The sequence below is a fragment of the Genypterus blacodes genome, unplaced genomic scaffold (assembly GCF_046128005.1).
Source record: "Genypterus blacodes isolate CSIRO-AG114 ecotype Tasmania unplaced genomic scaffold, CSIRO-AGI_Gbla_v1 ptg000012l_1, whole genome shotgun sequence".
Taxonomy (NCBI): domain Eukaryota; kingdom Metazoa; phylum Chordata; class Actinopteri; order Ophidiiformes; family Ophidiidae; genus Genypterus; species Genypterus blacodes.
Window position 1 is genome coordinate 1,415,954 of NW_027466826.1, and position 19,380 is coordinate 1,435,333.

The 19,380-nt window shown below is 42.1% G+C and overlaps 2 protein-coding genes across 5 annotated transcripts in view; one reads left to right on the forward strand and one right to left on the reverse strand.

The window, feature by feature from the left end:
- The window catches only part of macrod2 (mono-ADP ribosylhydrolase 2), a 380,406-nt gene that overhangs the window by 301,645 nt on the left and 59,381 nt on the right, over window positions 1–19,380 (reverse strand). The window lies entirely within an intron of this gene.
- Window positions 1,886–12,502, forward strand: flrt3 (fibronectin leucine rich transmembrane 3). Its single transcript, XM_076166409.1, has 3 exons — window positions 1,886–2,132; window positions 7,412–8,134; window positions 9,175–12,502. The coding sequence occupies exon 3, from the start codon at window positions 9,217–9,219 to the stop codon at window positions 11,158–11,160; it is 1,944 nt and encodes a 647-aa protein (XP_076022524.1). The 5' UTR covers window positions 1,886–2,132; window positions 7,412–8,134; window positions 9,175–9,216; the 3' UTR covers window positions 11,161–12,502.

Below are 19,380 nucleotides of genomic sequence, written 5' to 3' on the forward strand. Positions count from 1 at the left end.
AGCCCACAAAACCAATTGTGTGTCAAACAGAAGTGAGTGGCACTCCAGCTGGAAAGCAAACAAATCTGAAAAACTACCACTGGAGGCCGAAGTAGTTTGGGCAGATGCCCCAAGCTCAAGAGTCTGTTCAATTAGCCACTTCAGTTAGATGACAATCATTGCCTAAACGTGCCGATGTAGTAAGGCTGAAGTTGAAACGATTTGCTCTGTCCTGGCAAAATAATTGGCTACGCGAGGTCAACAACTGTCACTGGGACATTCACTTTTGTCTAGTACTCACTATTCTAATGAAGCCATAACAATTGTTTGGAGTTAAGGCCCACATGAGCTGATGTGGAGTGCATGCCCATCAGAATTTAAAAAAAGACAGTAGTACAAGATAGAGCTGAAATATACATACTGCATATACAGTATGTCTTCCCAAAAAAAAAAAAACTATGGCCATTTTCTACAAACTATGGCAATATTGAAGAGATGTTTCTTTAATCTCAGGATACAAAAATATTCAATGGCGCAATCGGTCAAGAAAAACAATAAAAAAATAATAATGACAGCTCAGAATATGTAAGCAAGTAAGCAAGGAATCAACACCACCACACACAATTACCCAAACACCCACATACGCCACATACAGTACATGCGATCTTTGGAGCAGGGCCCTCTGGCACACACAGCAGGCTACTACTCGGCAACAGGATGACCTGAGCTGCTCCACTGCTGCCTCATGCGCTGGGCTCTGGTGTCTGCCATGTCAGGCAGCCGGAGGGGGAAACACTGGATATGACGCAGGGTAGAACAGAGTGTTGGCTGGGTCAGCTCAGCTGCGCAACCCTTTGACAACAGGGTGACTTGTGGTTGCATCAGTCTCTAAAGGGAGCAAACCCGCTGTTTGGCTCAGTTCAGACATGAAACCAAACACTAAATAGGGTCAAACAAGCAGCGGGAGGAGCTACAGACTCAGGTGTGGACAAGGGAAATTTCCCATGAAGATGGCATGTTTCAACCTGACCAATCCAAACAAACATATAATACACAGTCACAAAACCTGTTAGTTTACATGCACACTATACTTGGTTGTCTGTAGTGAAAATTTTTGCGCAATCAGTGCATGGGAAAGTACGCCAGGTGATGAAATACATGTTCAACATGCTTCTGAGTTAAATTGCTGGAGTAATTCAATTCACAATCACATAATCTTGGACCATTACTTCAACACTAATCCAGTTAAGGCAATAACTCCATTTCTTTCTAATGGAATGTAAACCCCATAAACAGATTGAAAGTATGTTAGAATGCAATTGAACAAGATGACACAGAATAAGTTTGTAAACACTAGTCTTGGGGTTATTTATTTTATCTATTAAAAACTTGCTTGCTTGAGTTGCAGGGATAACAACTACACAAACCTACATATTCAGAATAAAAAAAACATCAAAACATATCAAAATAAATCAGAAATTAGTTTGATACATCTTGAATGCATAAATAATTCAACTAGAGCAAACAGTTACAGCATGTAAACTCAAAAGCAAAACACTGAGTAATAGAAGCTGTGCATCTCATTCTTACCAACACGCATACATGTCCACCTTTTTACCGCCCTCTCCTTCTCAGTGAACATTGTTTTGCAGCCAGTGACTACTTGCTCTCATAAGTGCACACGTCTGACAAGGAGGAGAGTGCCTTTCCCCTTTCTTCCACTCTCCCTAGTGTATCCATCCAACACTGCAGCCTTTCAGCGCATCTCTCAAAAGGAAAAGCAAGGGGGGGCAGAGAGAGAGGGAGAGAGCGAGAGCGAGAGAGAGAATGGCCCCTCCCACAGATGACATCAGTGCTCTATTGAAGCAAAGCTAGAGGCAGACACAACTCCACATTTGTATTGAGAGCTACCCATGCACCTACGTGCGCGCACAGCCTACAGAGTGTGTATGTGTATTGGGGGGGCACGGCACCAGTAAACATACCAGTGCTGCTACAGAACAAAATAGAGAGTTCTAGTCTTCTGAGTGACTGGGGCTTTTTGGATCTGAATTTATATTCTGGATTGGATTATAACCATTTTCCTCATTGTGAACACCTATTTAAGAGGATACCTGTTACTTTCTCTCTTTTTTTTTTGGTTGATTCTAGAGGTAAGTGCGTTTTTTGGCTGGTATGGTCGTGTTTGGGAATGCCTTCGTATGAGCCTCCTCATGACACAGGGACTGAAAAGTAAGAATGATGCGGAGTTACTTGTCTCACAGTAGCTGGAATCTTTCCTTCTTGGCTGTTTTATTACGATAATCAGTCGTGAAAAAATAATAATAATAATACTGCGGCTAGACAGTTGGATCACACGCTCGTTGTCGCCAGTATAACGTCGGTAGCGCTTCGAGAAAATATGAACTTTTCCTCCAAAATGACCACATACGCTCACCGGCATGCAGCGTTACGCGCTGCGAACATGGTTTTCGGCTCGGTTTGTCGGGATAAAAACATCTATCCTGTGATCGGGCTTCCAACTTGCTGCCTCCCAGTAAATGTCCCCTTTTGCAGTGTGGAACAGTGAATTTGCCGCTCGTAAACACACATACACTCACACACACCGCTAAAATACGCGTAAAAGCACCTTAGAGAGCAACAGGGACGTTCTATAACTGCCTTTTGCAGTTCTCGTTCCCCCTTCGTGCAACTTCATCGGAAAATAGACGAAGAGGACTAAAGAGCGACGATATGCAGAGACTTGATGACTGTAGATCGGGGAGCTGTGGGGTTTGAAGTCTTGGGTGTCGCATCTGAATCTGCAGCGCTAAATCCCGGACTTCGACACGGAGGGCCAGAGCTGGGCAACTCCGCTCAGTGCACGTTCAAGCATCGGCGGCTGGATCATTCGGACCCGGTGTTCAAACCATCCCCAATCGATTTACCATGTTCATTTATGAGCGTTTCCCCACATAATATGAGCCAGCTTTCATATTGATAGTGGTTGTATGTTAGGTGCGCAGTCGGAAAACGGCTCGATAAAACATTAAAGTTTCATACACATAACCAGCGACTCCTTTAATGCATATTGGATAAAAGAAAATACGACTCATGTATTCCTGTAATGACGATCTGCAGTATTAATAAGCATCCCGAAATAAAGGACGCATCAAAGTGGCATTACACATAATTCCTCCTGTGTGTTACTGGCAGTGCACTCGTCACTCCAATATTAACCAATGTTTCTAATGAATCAAAGCGTTTTCCTCCATTAGGACACGTTTGCCCTATTAGATCAATGCAATAAAATGGGCGTCTGGGATTTTCCTATGTAGTGTATGCAGGATGAGTGTGTTACTGGCCACACTGCTGTTAATCCAATTAACACTGTCGTTTGTTTTCGTGTGATATTAAGGTCACCCATGCTTTAGCATAAATAATGGAAAAATGAATGACAGAACCAGTAAATCACCATGAAGCTGACTGCTCAGCAGTGCAAAGGTAACCCTGTTGTTCAGTGTGTTTGAGGGACGAAAAAATAGGCTGTTAAACATGGTAGACATTAAGACAGACCCAATTGTCTTCACTGATGAGTGCCTGAGGCTAAAGTCTCCAGTCAACAGGGAATTTCCATTTCAGATTAACAACTAACCAGGTCACTACAGACAGACACTCTTCTACTGTCAGAAAAGTTCAAGCAGAAAATATGAAGGGCTGGCTTGGGGGAAAGAATAACCAATAAACATGAAGCCATGTTCGACATCCAAACTGTACTCTGAGGCCTAAACTATCAGTATTTACATATTTACGCTCAAGTCTAGGAGGTAGAAAATCAGTACATAGAGCTTACTAAAATTAAAAACGCATAGTTAACTACAAATCATAGCTGAAAACAAAAACCTTTTGGAAGCAGCATGACTTAGGAAAAACTGTAAATGGACAAGAAGGGTACTCAACAAATCCCTGTAGTGTAAGAGGGGGTTTGGCTTGTGCAGAGATGTGTTGAGTATTTGCTGTTTTGGCGTTTGCTTGTCACCTACAGATACACATACATTTCATCTTGCAGCACCTACCACCCCCATGTGGGAAAAACCATTGCAGCTGCTACAGATCTCTCCTTTCAGTCTGTTACAAAAGAGACCCCCGTCTGTCCCAGGCCCCTCTGTGCTCCTAATGGGCCAGCAAAAGTATCATCTGTTCAGTACATCTAAAGACAGCGCCAGGAGGCCACAAACCAAATATGTAGGAATTTTTCCCCATTTTCGGTTCGGCTGAAATGTGTCCCTGTGAATTCAAATGTAAACAGGAATTCTGATTGTGTCTAAGCACCTCAGCAGACCACTGTCTGGTGTCCTGACATGGGCCTTTTACTCACCCATGGGAATGAAAACTCAAGGTTTAGTAAACCAAATCAATGCAAACACTGGATTTTCCCTGTCAAAGGAACAAATTAGACGAATAAAATATCACCATCATATATATATATAGACACATACATAAATAACTTGCATTGTAAAATCATATGTGAAAATTAAATTAAATTAAATTTCCAAACAGCCATAACCTATCCAACCCTACACTTAATGCTTTTGTCAGTACATCTTAAGACTGGACCCTAGAGAAAAAAAAATTAGTCATCAATAATGATGGTGTTTATATCAATCATAATTCAAAATTGTACTGTGAATTAAAATGTATAATCAACAGCAGATACAAACAACATTGATTTCCCAATGGAGAGGTCGACTGTGGTTCAAAATTAATTTCAAGACATGAATAATTCAGCAGCCAGCCATTACTTTGTCTTCTACAGCTCTTTCTGCCCTAAATGCAGCCCACGTAATATGTTGCATATTACAGTACTAAAAGTTATTGTAATCTACAATACTTCTGACAGGCATGAAATTGTTTCAATTTAGGGTTTTCCATAGCTTTCCATGTGCAGTGTGTTACTAGGGGGCACAAAGTCCTGGGCCCCGTTATTGCAGACTAATGTGTATTTATGCGTGTTGAGCTCACAATGGCTATCAGTGTTCAGCTTTGTGCGAGTCTCGCACACTCCCCACTGAAAGGTAACAAGCCGTACACACACAGTTTTTCCGAGGATGCTCAATTTAACTTTGCCAGTTCAGATTAAATGAAGCAGAAGCCACTTTGACTGCTGGAGGAATCTCCTGTCAGCTGGCAGAGATTATTAGGGACAGTGGAGAAAAGACATCCATCATCAAAATTTTTTAACTCAATCAACAAAGTTCTTCAAATTATCCAGTTTTTGAATTTGTGTGGTTGTAAAAGGTATAGGCCTGCAAAACTCACTGCATAGGTTCTGAAGGAATAAAGTAGTTAAATACATAACCCCCACTGTTTAGGCTGCAAGGTCCACATGCTGGCCTTGTAAGGAACAATGGCGAAGGGGCCACCCTCCTGAAATCTGATGAGCGCGGAAAAGAAGAAAAAAAAACAAGCGATCTCAAGCGAAGGCCCGAGTGTGTATCAGTGTGTAAAGTAAGCATGATGTTAAATTAAGAAAGAGCCACGGCAATCATCTACAATATAACAATGCACTGAAGCCCTACTAGGTTCTTTAACATTACATTACATTACGATCATTTGGCAGACGCTTTTATCCAAAGCGACTTACATTACATTACCACCCTTCGCAGAGGGGGGAGCAATTGAGGGTTCGGTGCCTTGCTCAGGGGCACCTCGGCAGGGGCTCATACCGGCGACCCTCTGGTTCCCAAGCAGAAGCACTACCCACTGAGCCACTGCCTCCCTACAACATTGTTCTCGCTCAGTCTGATTTATGTACATGAATGACAGCTTTGCCCCTTCCTCGACACGAGTCAAATACTGTTGTCTCAATGGCAAACACAAATAAATAAGTAATGTTGTGTGCCACATAATAATATACAGCAATTTATGTAGAGAATCGTCCTGTCTCAAACCCCCAAAAACCCAATTATTCTCAGCGCACAGTGAAGTCTTACTGGGTTCTATTGATAAGCCAGAAACGTACCAACAATTACTTCCTTTAATGTAACACTGAGAATTTAAGGATTCAAATCAAGACCTCATTCTTACAATATTGCACAGGCAGGGGAACTTTACAGAATGGGGTGAAAATGGCTATTTAAAACTGAAATAGCTTGAGTAAGTGCTGCATTAAAAAGTTCATTCCAATAGACAGGCGGCACACATCTCTCTATCATCCCACCATCCTCAAAAACTCCAATACAGAATTTCATCTTTTTCCCTTGTTAGGCTCCTTTTTTCCACAAATTTGTAGAGGTCACATCTGGTGCTTTCCCCTACACTCTAATCTACTACTAATGTAATACTGGACCGACGGCCAGAGTTTGGATGGAACAGAAGGAAGGGGGTGTGTTATTATTAGACAGCATCTCAGGAGTTGTAATTGAGTTACAAGCCTCTCAATTCCCTAATCTTCTACTTGTCATGAGCTACAACTGTTAAATGGCTGGGCCCCTTGTTCCTAATTTACCTTTGCGTGTTTTTCAGCATACAGCATACAGTAGCAGCATGGAGGTCACATGGATGCCTACATGTTAGGACGTAAAGCTATTGTATTCTAAGAGGAAGCATAACATTTTCTTTGGCAGAGGAAATTCTATTTTTACAAACAGAAACAGCATGCATTGAGTATAGTCAAAGGATGGGGGTGGGGCAGGGTGTCCAAGGTGGGAGCAAGGAGTGACGGGGTCTTCTAGGTTGCTTCAACAGTCCTCTTCCCTGTGACTGACCTCATTTGATGTGAATGCTTTTTAGCAGTGTATGTGTAATTCAGGAAGGACAGACCGAGGCAAATGTGGGGTCCTGTTTCATCTAATTTCTGTAATATCCTGGTTTTCACAAATAACACAGATTGTATCCCTTTTCATCATTATACTGGTTTTCTAATTAAGCACTAAAAGCACAACCAAGCAGACAGAGCAGGGCAGAAGGGCTCCACCCACAGCCATTGTATTACGGTCAAGATCAGTGTTGTCTTTCTTATGCGCAGACATTCTTTCTAGTATCACCATAGAAAAGAAACACGGCCTTTTGAGGTAACTTGTAAAAGGTCTTCGGGCACAATCCTAGCCGAGAAGAAATGACATTAGATAAACTATGTTTCGGACCTCAGTATTAGAGATTATTTATTTGTAAAGTTAGCGAGCATCTGAAGTGACTTTCCTAAAAATTCTTTATGACTGAAATTACCTCTAGTAGTGAGCAAAGAATGTTACCCGCCGATAATAAAACAAAGAAAGAATATACTTTAAAATTCACATAAACATGTAATTTTGCATAATAATTACTTATATGTTCAAATAAATGGTTTTCATTTATCTCGCAACATTACCCTCTTTTATGTGGATCATCTGGACATTATTCTCCAAGAAGTGAATGTGGTATTAAACATGTGTTTCTGTCTGTGATTTTTCAGGCCAACATCCCAGGTGTGAAGAGGGTACAGCATGAGTCAAGCTGCGGGTGTGTGAGGGGAGCCTGGAACCCAGAGAATAAGAACCGTGGTTGGTTTTGCTGATTGGCAGAGAGGATAACATCTTATACGTTATCTGCTCCTGGAAGAAGGACTATAGCCCTGGATTAATGTGTATACAGGCTCAACAAGGAAACAGAGGATTCTGGGATACCTGAAGACCTGGAGCACATGAGCCAACAGGCCTGGATTGAGGCTGTGGCACAGAGGATTGGCATGGCTCAGTCCAGCTTTGTGTCATGTCACCATGCCTGCCAGGCCTGATAGCAAAAAGGGGCATTTGCTAAAACACAGCCGTTCCCACACACGGATCGCTATACCACACACAAAAAATCACGTCAGTGGTTATGGCTGCTGAGCTCAACGGCTTCGAGACTCATTAGGATTTTATTATTACCCGAGATCTCATGCTTTTTTCAGTGAGGAGGAATGCTTTTTCTGCAGGCTTATTTGCCATGGTAAAGGCATTGAAAGAATGAGCCCCTAACAACACAGAGGAGGTCAGCGTCCAAACAAGGATCAACTCTGCAAACACTGACCAGGTCAGGATATCACCAGAAACCCCTCAGACAAACATCTCTTCAGACGAGGATAAAAGCAAATTCAAGTGGAAATCTTGATTGGATTCTGGTGACTGAACAGGATTTACCACGTCTTATAAATCAGGTATGACAAATATGGATGGATTTGCCTCTTTCCACTTCACTGACTAGACCACAATTTCTAATGAGACGTGCAGGAAGAGAGGTCATGGCAGGAATGCATAATTAAAGTCATAAATCAGAGTTGGTCTAATTAAAAAGGAAATGCACATCAATGAGGGAAAAGACAACCAGTTTGTACTTCATGGTTTGCACCATGTTTTTTGTCCTTTGCATCTCGCATGAGTTAACTGTGAGATTGTATATTTTGTTTTATTGAAATTCAAAAGATGCACCTTTGGCACATTTCATCATACCACAGTCTCAGCAAATATTAATTCAGCAACTGCAACGCTGATTAAATGTATAGATTTCATAGGAACAGCTGTTCCACTCAGACATTATTGTGCTAAACAATTTAATCCAGCTTGTTTTCTGGAAGACAGGACATTTATACCCCACCTAGGAAGAGGCCAGCTAAACTCAAGTATTTGAAAGGAGAAAGACATGGGTAATGATCTGACAGGATTTAGGAGTATGTCGGTTCCACGACAGTTCATCAACAAAGACTGACTTTGTTCACTCTCATGGTGCGTAAGGATGAAAGGCAGCCTTCAGATACACAAACGTGTAAGACAACTTGGGAATGCTATTGCTTTTCACAACTCGGGGGCAAAAAAAATCCTGGCATAGGGATTAAATTCACCAATTTTATTTATTTATGATTAATTGTATTTATTTAAAAGAACAAAATTAAAACAAATGTGAATTTAGCAATGCAGGATGCAGTAAACTTGTAATCACCAAGAGATTTTTTGTCAAGCTAGTTCGGTAAGAAGCCATTTTATTTTTATAAAACATTTACTGCATTTCGACATTCGGGAAAATCCAATGATCAGTTCATATTAATTTAATAGGTGGAATTCAAGCTGATTCTTTCAGCAGTTATTTAATTTAGAAAGTGCTGTAGGCAGCATTTCAAATAAACAGCAATTATGAGAACAGGAATTTGGCTCTCCTTTAAAGGCCTTGTGAATTAAATGTACCCTTGTGTCTTCTCCCCAGGGGCTCTTGAGTGATTAGACTGCCAGGCCACACAGCTTCAAGATGGTGCGTCAATGCAAGGCCTTTATCCTCTCCCTCATCAGGGTTGGGTTGCTGCTGGGCCTCGCTAACCCCCTGGTGACCTCTGCCTCATGTCCCTCAGCCTGCCGCTGTGATGGGACCTTCATCTACTGTAATGACCGTGGCCTGACTTCAATCCCTACAGGTCTACCCCAGGATGCTACGGTGCTTTTCCTGCAAAACAATCGCATTAAGAGTTCAGGCATTCCTACAGACCTCCGCAGGCTCTCAAACGTAGAGAAGATCTACCTTTACTGCAATAACCTGGACGAGTTCCCTGCTAACCTTCCGCTTGGGGTCAAAGAGCTTCACCTCCAGGAGAACAACATTCGGATGATCACCCATGCCTCTTTAGCCCAAATTCCCTTCATTGAGGAACTGCACCTGGATGATAACTCGGTATCAGCAGTCAGCATAGAGGATGGGGCTTTCAGGGACAGTAATCACCTCCGACTGCTTTTTCTTTCCAGGAACCATTTAAGTACCATCCCTTTAGGCCTACCCATGAGCATTGAGGAACTGCGCTTTGATGACAATCGCATCTCATCTATCTTAGAGCAGGCTCTGCAAGATCTCATTAACCTGAAGCGATTTATCCTGGATGGTAACCTACTCAACAACAATGGGATTGGGGAGATGGCTTTCATCAACCTGATCAACCTAACTGAGCTGTCACTGGTGAGGAACTCACTGACATCGCCTCCAGCCAACCTGCCAGCTGGTTTGGAGAAGCTGCAGCTACAGGATAATCACATCAAATGGGTTCCGCCTGGGGCTTTTGCCTTCCTTAGGCAGCTGTATCGGTTGGACCTGTCTGGTAACAACCTCAGCAGCCTTCCACAAGGAGTGTTTGAAGATCTGGACAATCTCACACAGCTCCTGCTACGCAACAACCCCTGGCAGTGCACATGCAGGATGAAATGGGTGCGTGATTGGCTACGGTCACTGCCATCAAAGGTGAATGTTCGTGGGTTCATGTGCCAGGGTCCAGATAAAGTAAAAGGCATGGCTATTAAAGACCTAACTACAGACATGTTTGGCTGCTCAGATTCAGAACCCACATATGAAACAAGTACAGTCTCCTACACCCTACGACCTTCACAGCCACAGTGGCCATCATTTGTGACTAGAAGGCCCAAAGTGAAAGTGTCTGACATAGGTAAGAATTACCACAGCACTACCACTTCATCGGGCAGAAAGATCATTACCATCAGTGTGAAGTCAAGTGGTGCCGATACAATACACATATCATGGAGAGTGTCACAGCCAATGACTGCCCTGCGGCTCAGCTGGTTAAAGCTGGGACACAGCCCTGCATTTGGTTCCATCACTGAGACCATTGTGCAGGGAGAGAAGACGGAGTACTTGCTCACTGCACTGGAGCCAGAGTCGTCATACAGGATATGCATGGTTCCAATGGAGATCAGCAACACTGACCTGTCAGATGAGACACCGGTTTGCATAGAGACAGAGACTAGCTCTCACAAACCATACAACCCCACTACAACTCTGAACAGAGAGCAGGAAAAAGAGCCTTACAAAAACTCAAGTCTGCCTTTGGCTGCCATCATCGGAGGGGCTGTGGCTCTTTTGGCAATAATCATGTTGGCGCTGGTGTGCTGGTATGTCCACAGAAACGGTTCGCTCTTTTCAAGGAACTGCACCTACAACAAAGGCCGACGGAGAAAGGATGACTATGCTGAGGCTGGCACCAAGAAGGACAACTCGATCTTAGAAATACGAGAGACTTCTTTTCAAATGATTCCTATAAATCATCTGCCTGTGTCAAAAGAGGAGTTTGTGATACACACGATTTTCCCACCTAATGGCCTGACTTTATACAAAACCCCACATAGCGAGAACAGTCTTAACAACAGGAGCTACAGAGACAGTGGAATACCAGATTCAGACCATTCCCATTCATGATATTGCGCATGGACACTTCCGATGACTGCGTAACTTAAACAGAATGGCAAGACTTTTACAAAACACTGGATCAAAAAGACTATGGAAGCAATGTTCTGTACATTTGCCATATAATTTATATTTAAGGACATTTTATGAAGAGGGAGAACGTTACAGTTGCAGGCAATCACTGAACGATCAGTGGGTATTGTAACTAACTGCAATTCTATATTTTAGGAATTTGTAGTAATTTGTACTGTATTTCCTTTGCTTAAGGTTATTGACCAACTAAAGAAACTCTGTGTTCTACTGAGATATGATGACTTGTCAACTGTGAAAGTGGGTTTTCATTGCTGTGTTGAACAATCAGACTTTAGAAAACCTTGTAGTATAAGCACAGGTCATTCTTTTTAAGTTTGTGGCTATCAGAAAAACAAAAAGGAAAAAAAAATGACATGACATACACAAAGGCACAGCTGACCAACCATGATGTGAAACAGGCATGATTTCCTCGGAATGAAGGAGCAGCTGTCTTGGTACCAGGTCGAAGAGGTTTGCTCTGGTACTCACCTAATATGGAGTACAAATAACTACAGATGAGGTGCCATGCTTTATTCCTCTGCTTTGTTCAGTATGTGAATTCTTTCTTTTCTGTTTGCAAGAACAAACAAAGAACAGCAACCCAAGCAGGGTTTCTGTGTCTCCGATAGGATTGTAGGCCACAGCACAGGGCAGATAAAGCACACCGACCTTAAGGAGCTCTCTGCTCCTCACATATAAGTAGAGTGGACAGGCTGACACAGAGGACCCCCCACTATCACTATTTGTACAAGCCAACAATGGCCAAGCGACAATGGCGGCATTCTTTAGTACCGTGTACCATACGTCATTCTAGTCACAGGCCACAAAAAGACAGTACAGAACAAGTTGGCTATCATTAGACTACCACGGTGTCAGCGGATCCTTGTTATGAGTATTATTTTCAACACATTTATGTTGCCACAATTTGAAGTTAACTGTTCTTTACAATTGAAAACCAAAGTGCATTGTATGCCCTTTGGCCAGTCTTGTATGTGCCTTGATCCAATGCTTATTGTATTTAGCTTTTTAAGAAACCAGTGACTTTTTTTCATACACACTTGAATATGAAAAATATTGGTCATATTACAGAATAAAAGTGGATACAAAATAACATCGCTTTTTCTTATCTCAAATACATCAAACCCCTCTCAAATGACATGTATGGCTTCTGTTTTTCCATGCAAATACAATCCCCTATTGCTTTTCTTGGATGCCATTTCAATATTTATCTACACAGGATGAAGCTATCTTTGTGTGAACTGCCCTAGAGTAAAACATTGCCTATAGGAGACTTATTTTACTCATTCATATACAAGTATACATTTTGCCTAGACACAAAATCTATGATGGAATACATAACTACTACATTGTCACTCTTTGGAAGAATATCTACTCTGATTTCTTCGCATAAAGCCATTGAAATTTCACCCCATACATGACGGTAAACTCTGGCAATAATTCCGATACTGTTCCTGAAACCCAGTTTTCCGCTCCATGGGCTACATCTGCTTGAGGCTGCTGTTGTTCTTTCGTGCAGTGAAGCCATGTGTGACTTATCCGATTGGCCAGAGAGAGAAATATCACAGTAGACTTGAATTAGGCCTGTGGAGAGATTGGACTCTTGGGTTCGGTGAACCTCCCAGGCAACAGGGCAAGAGAAAACTAATGACGAGCCACCATATGGAGGGTGGTACAGCCAGACCCTGCTGGGGATGCGTGTCCCTGCAGAGGACGGAGTGTATATGCACTGCTCCAAGGTCCTGGCAGCGCATTTAATAACATAGCTCCAGCTCAATCTGGCCAATGAAAAGGTATATGTACAAATGCAATAGCCTATTAGACACCTTTTGTGATACAACTAACAGAATATATCGTGATGGTTGAACATAGCGTTAATGCACTCCAGATTACACTCCCCAGACACTTTCACAAAAGTGACTCTCAGCTGGGAATGTATTGCAAAAACGCATTGCTTACCCACAAACACACACACACCCACAAGCTCTTAACACAGTGAAGGCTTTAATTACCATGAGGGAAGCAGCAAAAAGCTGTTCAAGCGATCCAAACCTTAAGTATATGTTAACTCTGCCCTGTACACTAAATATACATTGGATGGACTTAAAGTAAGCAGATGGTTTGCCGAAAATTAATAGGCTCCTGATGAACGCTGTAAATATCAGATTCAACTGTTCTTGATTTGTACATCTGGAAAAATCTAATGTTTAATCTTGTCTGGAAAATTTAAATCAGATTCATTTCTCTGTAACTGATGTACTACAGTAACCTCTTCAGAAATAATCATCACACATTCAATATAGGCCTTCTCAGAGTCAAGTAAAGTGATTGAAATGTTAAACCACTAAAATGCTAAAAACAGTTTTCTTTTCTTTCTTTTTTCACTTTTGCGGAAAATCTGTATGCAGAGACCTCAGCTGGCTTCACTGCGTCACCTCCTTACTGATGAATGAGGTGGCTCTAGAAGTTGTTGAAAAATTGAGACAGGCTATATTGCCAGCACAGTGTTCGGACAAGGTTCTTACTAGACAATCTTTCAAAGGTTATTTTTGGGCCAAAACAACAATGAGATCACTACGATTTCTTAAGCAAAGACAGCTACTTTTAGAGTTACTTTCCGATACCCCTACAATCAGTTATTGATAGGCTTTTTGGTTTATGTTAATTACTTCTTTGAGGTTGTAGAGACATGGCTATGGTGGCCACTTAAAACCTCAGACTGAGCCGGTCACACTCAAAGACATCACCTGTGTGATAAATTATGGCTAAGACTCATCTGGTGAAGGCAGCATTGTTGTTATGAATTGGGTCAAATTCCTCAGAGAAAACAAATGAGTAACTCTAACTGAGGAGAACACATTAAAGGGAGCGGCTTTGTGTCTCACTTTGGCTTCCCAAACTATGAAGTAAAATTAATGAACCAGACCTCTGATGACCCTGTGACCTCACTTATAACTCATGACCTTTAAATCATCTATTCCTTTAAACAATTCCTTAATCACTTGCAGCTTCTCACTGAGGTCAGGATGAGTCTTTAAACAACACAAGATGCTACATCCATTTTTCTCTTGTGTGACACTTATAGAGCATTTACATTTGTCTTTTATGTACCCAAGAGATTAAAACTAATGGGGCAGCTGCACTGTCTGCCCCCGGCTGCTGTTTTTCCCATTGTAATGATCTGGTCAGGCAGCAGGTCACATTTGCATTCCTATAGATGCTAGTACCAAAGCGTTACTGGATGACCTCAACATGGCCAGTAGCTAGCCATGGTTCCTCTCCATCAGCACCATTAATAGATCAAAAAAGCTCAAGCCACGTGATCCTTTGACTGATTAGAGGTCAGTAAGGTCAGGTCAGGCTCAGTTCAAGGATCATAGGAGGTGAAAAATGGATACGTATCAGTGGTGGTGATCAGTGAGTCCAAAAGGCAACCTGACATAAGTTAGCTTAGCTCAGAAGATACTCGCTGGTAATCATTAAAGGGGGTCTTATCAGGGACTGTATGGAGAGAAACACTCGAGAAAATGGTAAGATGTTCAGCTTTTGACTTGGGTCAACTGTTACACAGCGCACCTCACAAATTTAAGGTGCTGACACAGACAGGGAACATTCGACTTCTTCATTTGAGACTTACCAGTGCTTAACCTCAGTAATATAAGTTTGTACCTGTTATTTTAGTCAAAATTAATATAAACCTAGTCAGTGAAGGGTGGTTTATGTTCTTGTGAAGATAATGTTGTAATTTTCAAACGTATGGGTATGATATCTCAAGAGTTCAAAGAGTTCAGCCAGATGGAGTGGGAAACATTATAGCAAGACAGACAGAAACTTATATCAAGATGGTTAATTACCCTGATTTGTGAAACTTAACAAACAAAAGAAATGGCTTGGTATTCCTTGAAGAGTAACACAAATCTGAAGCAATGCATTTACATTAGGGGACTATTAATGTGCAAGCAAGGATAAGTGGTCTCGTCGCGTCGCACTTAATGGCCATAATGTAGCAGTAGACTGTGCTATGTTGTAAAAGCTAAGTATAGACCGTTTCTTTCTTCGAAAAAGAATTTTAAATAAATGAAAGGTTAAGGATAGAGTCCAATGATTCAAAACAGTGGTGCTTAAAATGGGGTCTCCATTTACACGCAAAGCATTTCAGAATCTAATTACACCAGTTTAAGGAACAAACAACTTTCTAAATCTTCTTGTGGTGGGGAATTTCTTCCTCGATTAAGTTACAAATATGTCACACATCAAACAGGCGTCTTATTAAGAGGCTTCTTAGTACCGAGTGTGTCCCTCCCACAAGGTCTGTAAAGCGTGTGTGTGACTCCCGACTCCTGATGCTTTGATGTAATGTGCTACCACTGACACAACACACCAGGTCCTTCACATCCTCACATACAGTAAAGCCTGAGTTTCTGACATTAGTCGCACACTTGATATTTGACCTCTCAGCAGTTATTAATGCAAACCCCCTTGTCTGTGTCTAGCAATGGGATGCATCTAATACACGTACACAGCTTATGTATGACAATTGTCTTTACTGTAAACAGATTACAGATTGAGATGGGGACATTAAAGGCAACATAGAAAGCAGGATTAAAGCATTAAACTGTTATAAATGTTTTAAAGGGAGAGTACCTTTATGATTTTGTACTCCATGACCACATCACTCATTCATCACTATTTGACAACCCATCTATCTGCCTCATCTACAGTATATGTTGTGCAGTTACTTGTGCTGTAAGATATATGATTGCGAGTGTATGTGTTTGAAATGTGCAAATCACTGTAAACGGGGTGTGAAAGTGAAACTGTCGGATAAACGGGAAGATTCAGCACATTGTTCCCACATCTTACTCACAAAAAAGGTGATAGATGCATGCTGATAGATGTGCACACGCGCAGAATAACCTAAAGCCATCAGCACCCTTCCTCACAGTTTTCCAAGATCATCATGTGACTTTGTCTCTCTCAGTCACTGGCACAGTCTGTTCTGTGAAAAGAGAGGAGGGGCAAAAACAGTGTGTCCACAGAGAGATGTGTCAGCGTGAGTGATGTGCTCCTGTGTGGGGGTGTTGCCCTCTCCCCTCTTTCTCTGTCCAGCCCCCCATCCTCCAGGCCAGGACCCTCTCCATCTCCTCACATTACTCGGTGACCTGAAACCACAGGGCCAAAAAACCTAACCAGCTCCTCCGTCTTCTTAATGAATCCAATTTTTTGCCTGAAAGCACAAAGCGCGTGCATACATCCATCGCGGCTCGAAATTATCTGACATTAATACAAATTAACAAGCGCTACTCCCATCAAGGCTGTGCCACCCCACAATGGCGCACAATGGCAACACATCTATATCACTGTGCAAGAACAGAGACTTCTTCTGTACTCAAAATGCAGTCAATAATCTCATTTAAAATAAGCCATAACCAAAACAAAAGCAGTGGGGCTGATTGGAGTCGGTGCCATTACACTATGAATTATACACAATATGTTATGAAAATATCCATATAATTGACTCTGCTCTGTGGCAGCCATTAATTCCTGTCCTCCATTAAGTGGTTTAAATGATCTTGTAAGAGGCCATACATCTCCTGATGCCCTTTATGAGATCAACACCACGTCCCCCTTAGAACTTAATCGACCCTCAGTCCCATTTGTCCATGAAGTCTGATGCAGGGGAATAATTATTTCATTGCTAAGGGTTCCGAGGGGTCCAACTTGTCCATTATGCCCAGCAGATCTGCAGCTCTGCAGTGAGACCAAAGCTCCTCTTCGATCTATTCTCTCCTCTCATTTATGTTAAGCCAGTTTTAAATGTCAGTACAGTATTTGCATGCCAATGTGGCTCAGCCTGCAGCTCATTATTTTCAAATGTTGACAGCATAATCGCATGCACGTATAGCCCACTTTGCTAGCCTAATGTTTGCTACAGCCAAGTCATACTGAATAGCGAGCCAAGGTCTGGATCCACAGTGTTCGTCTGCTGTCATCCTATTCAGTTTGGCGTTCAAAGGAAACAGAGAAACAGAAAAATGTAGCGACCTGGCATAATCAGCTCATTAGTAGTGGCAGGAAAAATATTCCATGCTGACCATCAAACATCTTTGCTTTTGAAAGAGCAGTTTAGAATGCTGATGTACGAAGAAAGCCTGTATAAATTATATGAATTGCATTTCGTCTGCTATAAAATGTAACTTTGGTTTTCCTGTAACGTCTAAATGGAGAAGACCAAGCGAGTAAGAACTCTACTCCAGTGGATCTGATATTACCCTTTTGACAGGCTGACCTTCAGGCAAAAGCTCAGTCCATCTTTCCAGAGAAGTCCATCATGGCCCTTATTCACTGAAACAGGAGCTCCTACACACCTGGGCTGGGACAACCGCATAGACATTTGCCCACAGGTAGCCATGTTTTGGTACTTTTCCAAACTAATTCAGCAACATCAGCACTTTCGGGGTTGTAAATATAACCTGTCACCATTCATCACAGTAACAGAAGGAGAACATAGACACTTCAAGGCCTCATTATTTCACTGTCCTCAAGCACACAGTCAACCCAGGCAACTCAACAGAAGACCACTGCAGTGCAGCAAAGTGTTGGCATCCCTTACCAAATTAAGGCCAGCCACCACAAAGGTTTATCAACATTTCATGTGCTTTAAGTGTCACACAGTTGCCAAAGTCTCAGAAACAGAGCTGGTGGAACTTACACCAGAGGATTCAGACATGTCAATGGCAGTTTGCTGGCTATCAGTTGCTCGCAGAAGTGTGGAAAATTGACAGACTACACACGTTGGGCACACTGAAATGGGTTGAGAGGTTACAGTATGAATCCCCCTGCTGGAAAACACACGCGCGCGGACACACACACAAACAGCCAAAGTTAGCGGAAAAAAAGTTTGAGGGAGAAGCCTCCAGTGGGCAGGGCAGGGTGGCGAGATGTGGGATTAATTAAAAGCTGCTGTCACTGTGGTGTGCTGGTGACACGCAGCCACACGATTACTGAGATCTCTGTGTGAGAGGAATCTGCTCGCACAACTCATTTCCTCCCCATAGAGGGGGGTGGGGAAGGAGTAAAATGGGATCGTCTGTCATAGAAAATACCAAGAAAGAGTGAATCATTTTTCATTTGGAGGAATTTGAGAATTCAAAGGAAAGAAAGGGCATAAGGAGTGGAAGAAAGGGGGAGGATAAGGAGGCGAGCTATTGTTTTTGAATAAAAGTCTGCGGAAAGAATTTAATTTGAGTGATACAGGACTTGAGGGGGAGTCAGGTCAAAGGATCTAAGCCATTGTAATCCTAAGCTTGGCGCTGCTTAAAACCTGCTCAAGTTGGCGGGGTGATCTGGGTGTGTGTGTCTACGGACACTATGCCACTCACGCAGCTTAAACTAACATCTGGCCCTGCAACCATATCAAAATGTTAACTTTATCGAGGAATCACAAAGGACACTGCTTGACTGTAACTGCATCCATGGTGGAAAAAACATGATCAAGTTAATTCACAGCCTATAATCGCTGAGCAACCAGAGAAATCCTGTTGAAGTGCAGATTGTCATCCAACTCAGTCCAAAAATTAACCATGGACAAGCATTTCATAGTGACAGAGGTTCAACATCTGATCAGATTTCCATTCTCCTCGTTTCCCTTCCAGTGTGATTGCATGTTATGAACACTGCAGCAAGTTAACTGCTTTTGTAGGATTCCACAAACATGCAGATTGGTAGGTCGACTTCAAACTGTGTAATCTTTTTTGAAATTGAGACTAAATTGGTGTTGTTTCAGTTGCTTGCCAACTCTATTAACTTCTGTAGGTTCAACATGTACAATGTTCTTGTTTTAGAGCCATGTAGCTGCAAAAATATCATTACATAGAAGCAATCAACGCCTTTAGCATAACTCACAGGAGGTCCAATTAAAGAACAACAGTGCATTTCCTCAAGTTGACAGTTTGGTAATGTATACAGGCAGTAAAACTGTTTTATACACACTCTCTTTACAGACAGGTTGCACAGGCTGCTGACATCTGTGTCTGCCAGATACAGTACAGTCAGCTTCCAGTACTCATCTCTGCAGTTTTGGGGCGTTTATGGATTAAATCAAATAATTCAGATCAGTAAAATAAAGAAGTGTTTTGGGAA

Coding starts and splice junctions, on each gene's coding strand:
- flrt3 (XM_076166409.1), top strand. CDS start 9,217: ATGGTGCGTCAATGCAAGGCCTTTATCCTCTCCCTCATCAGGGTTGGG.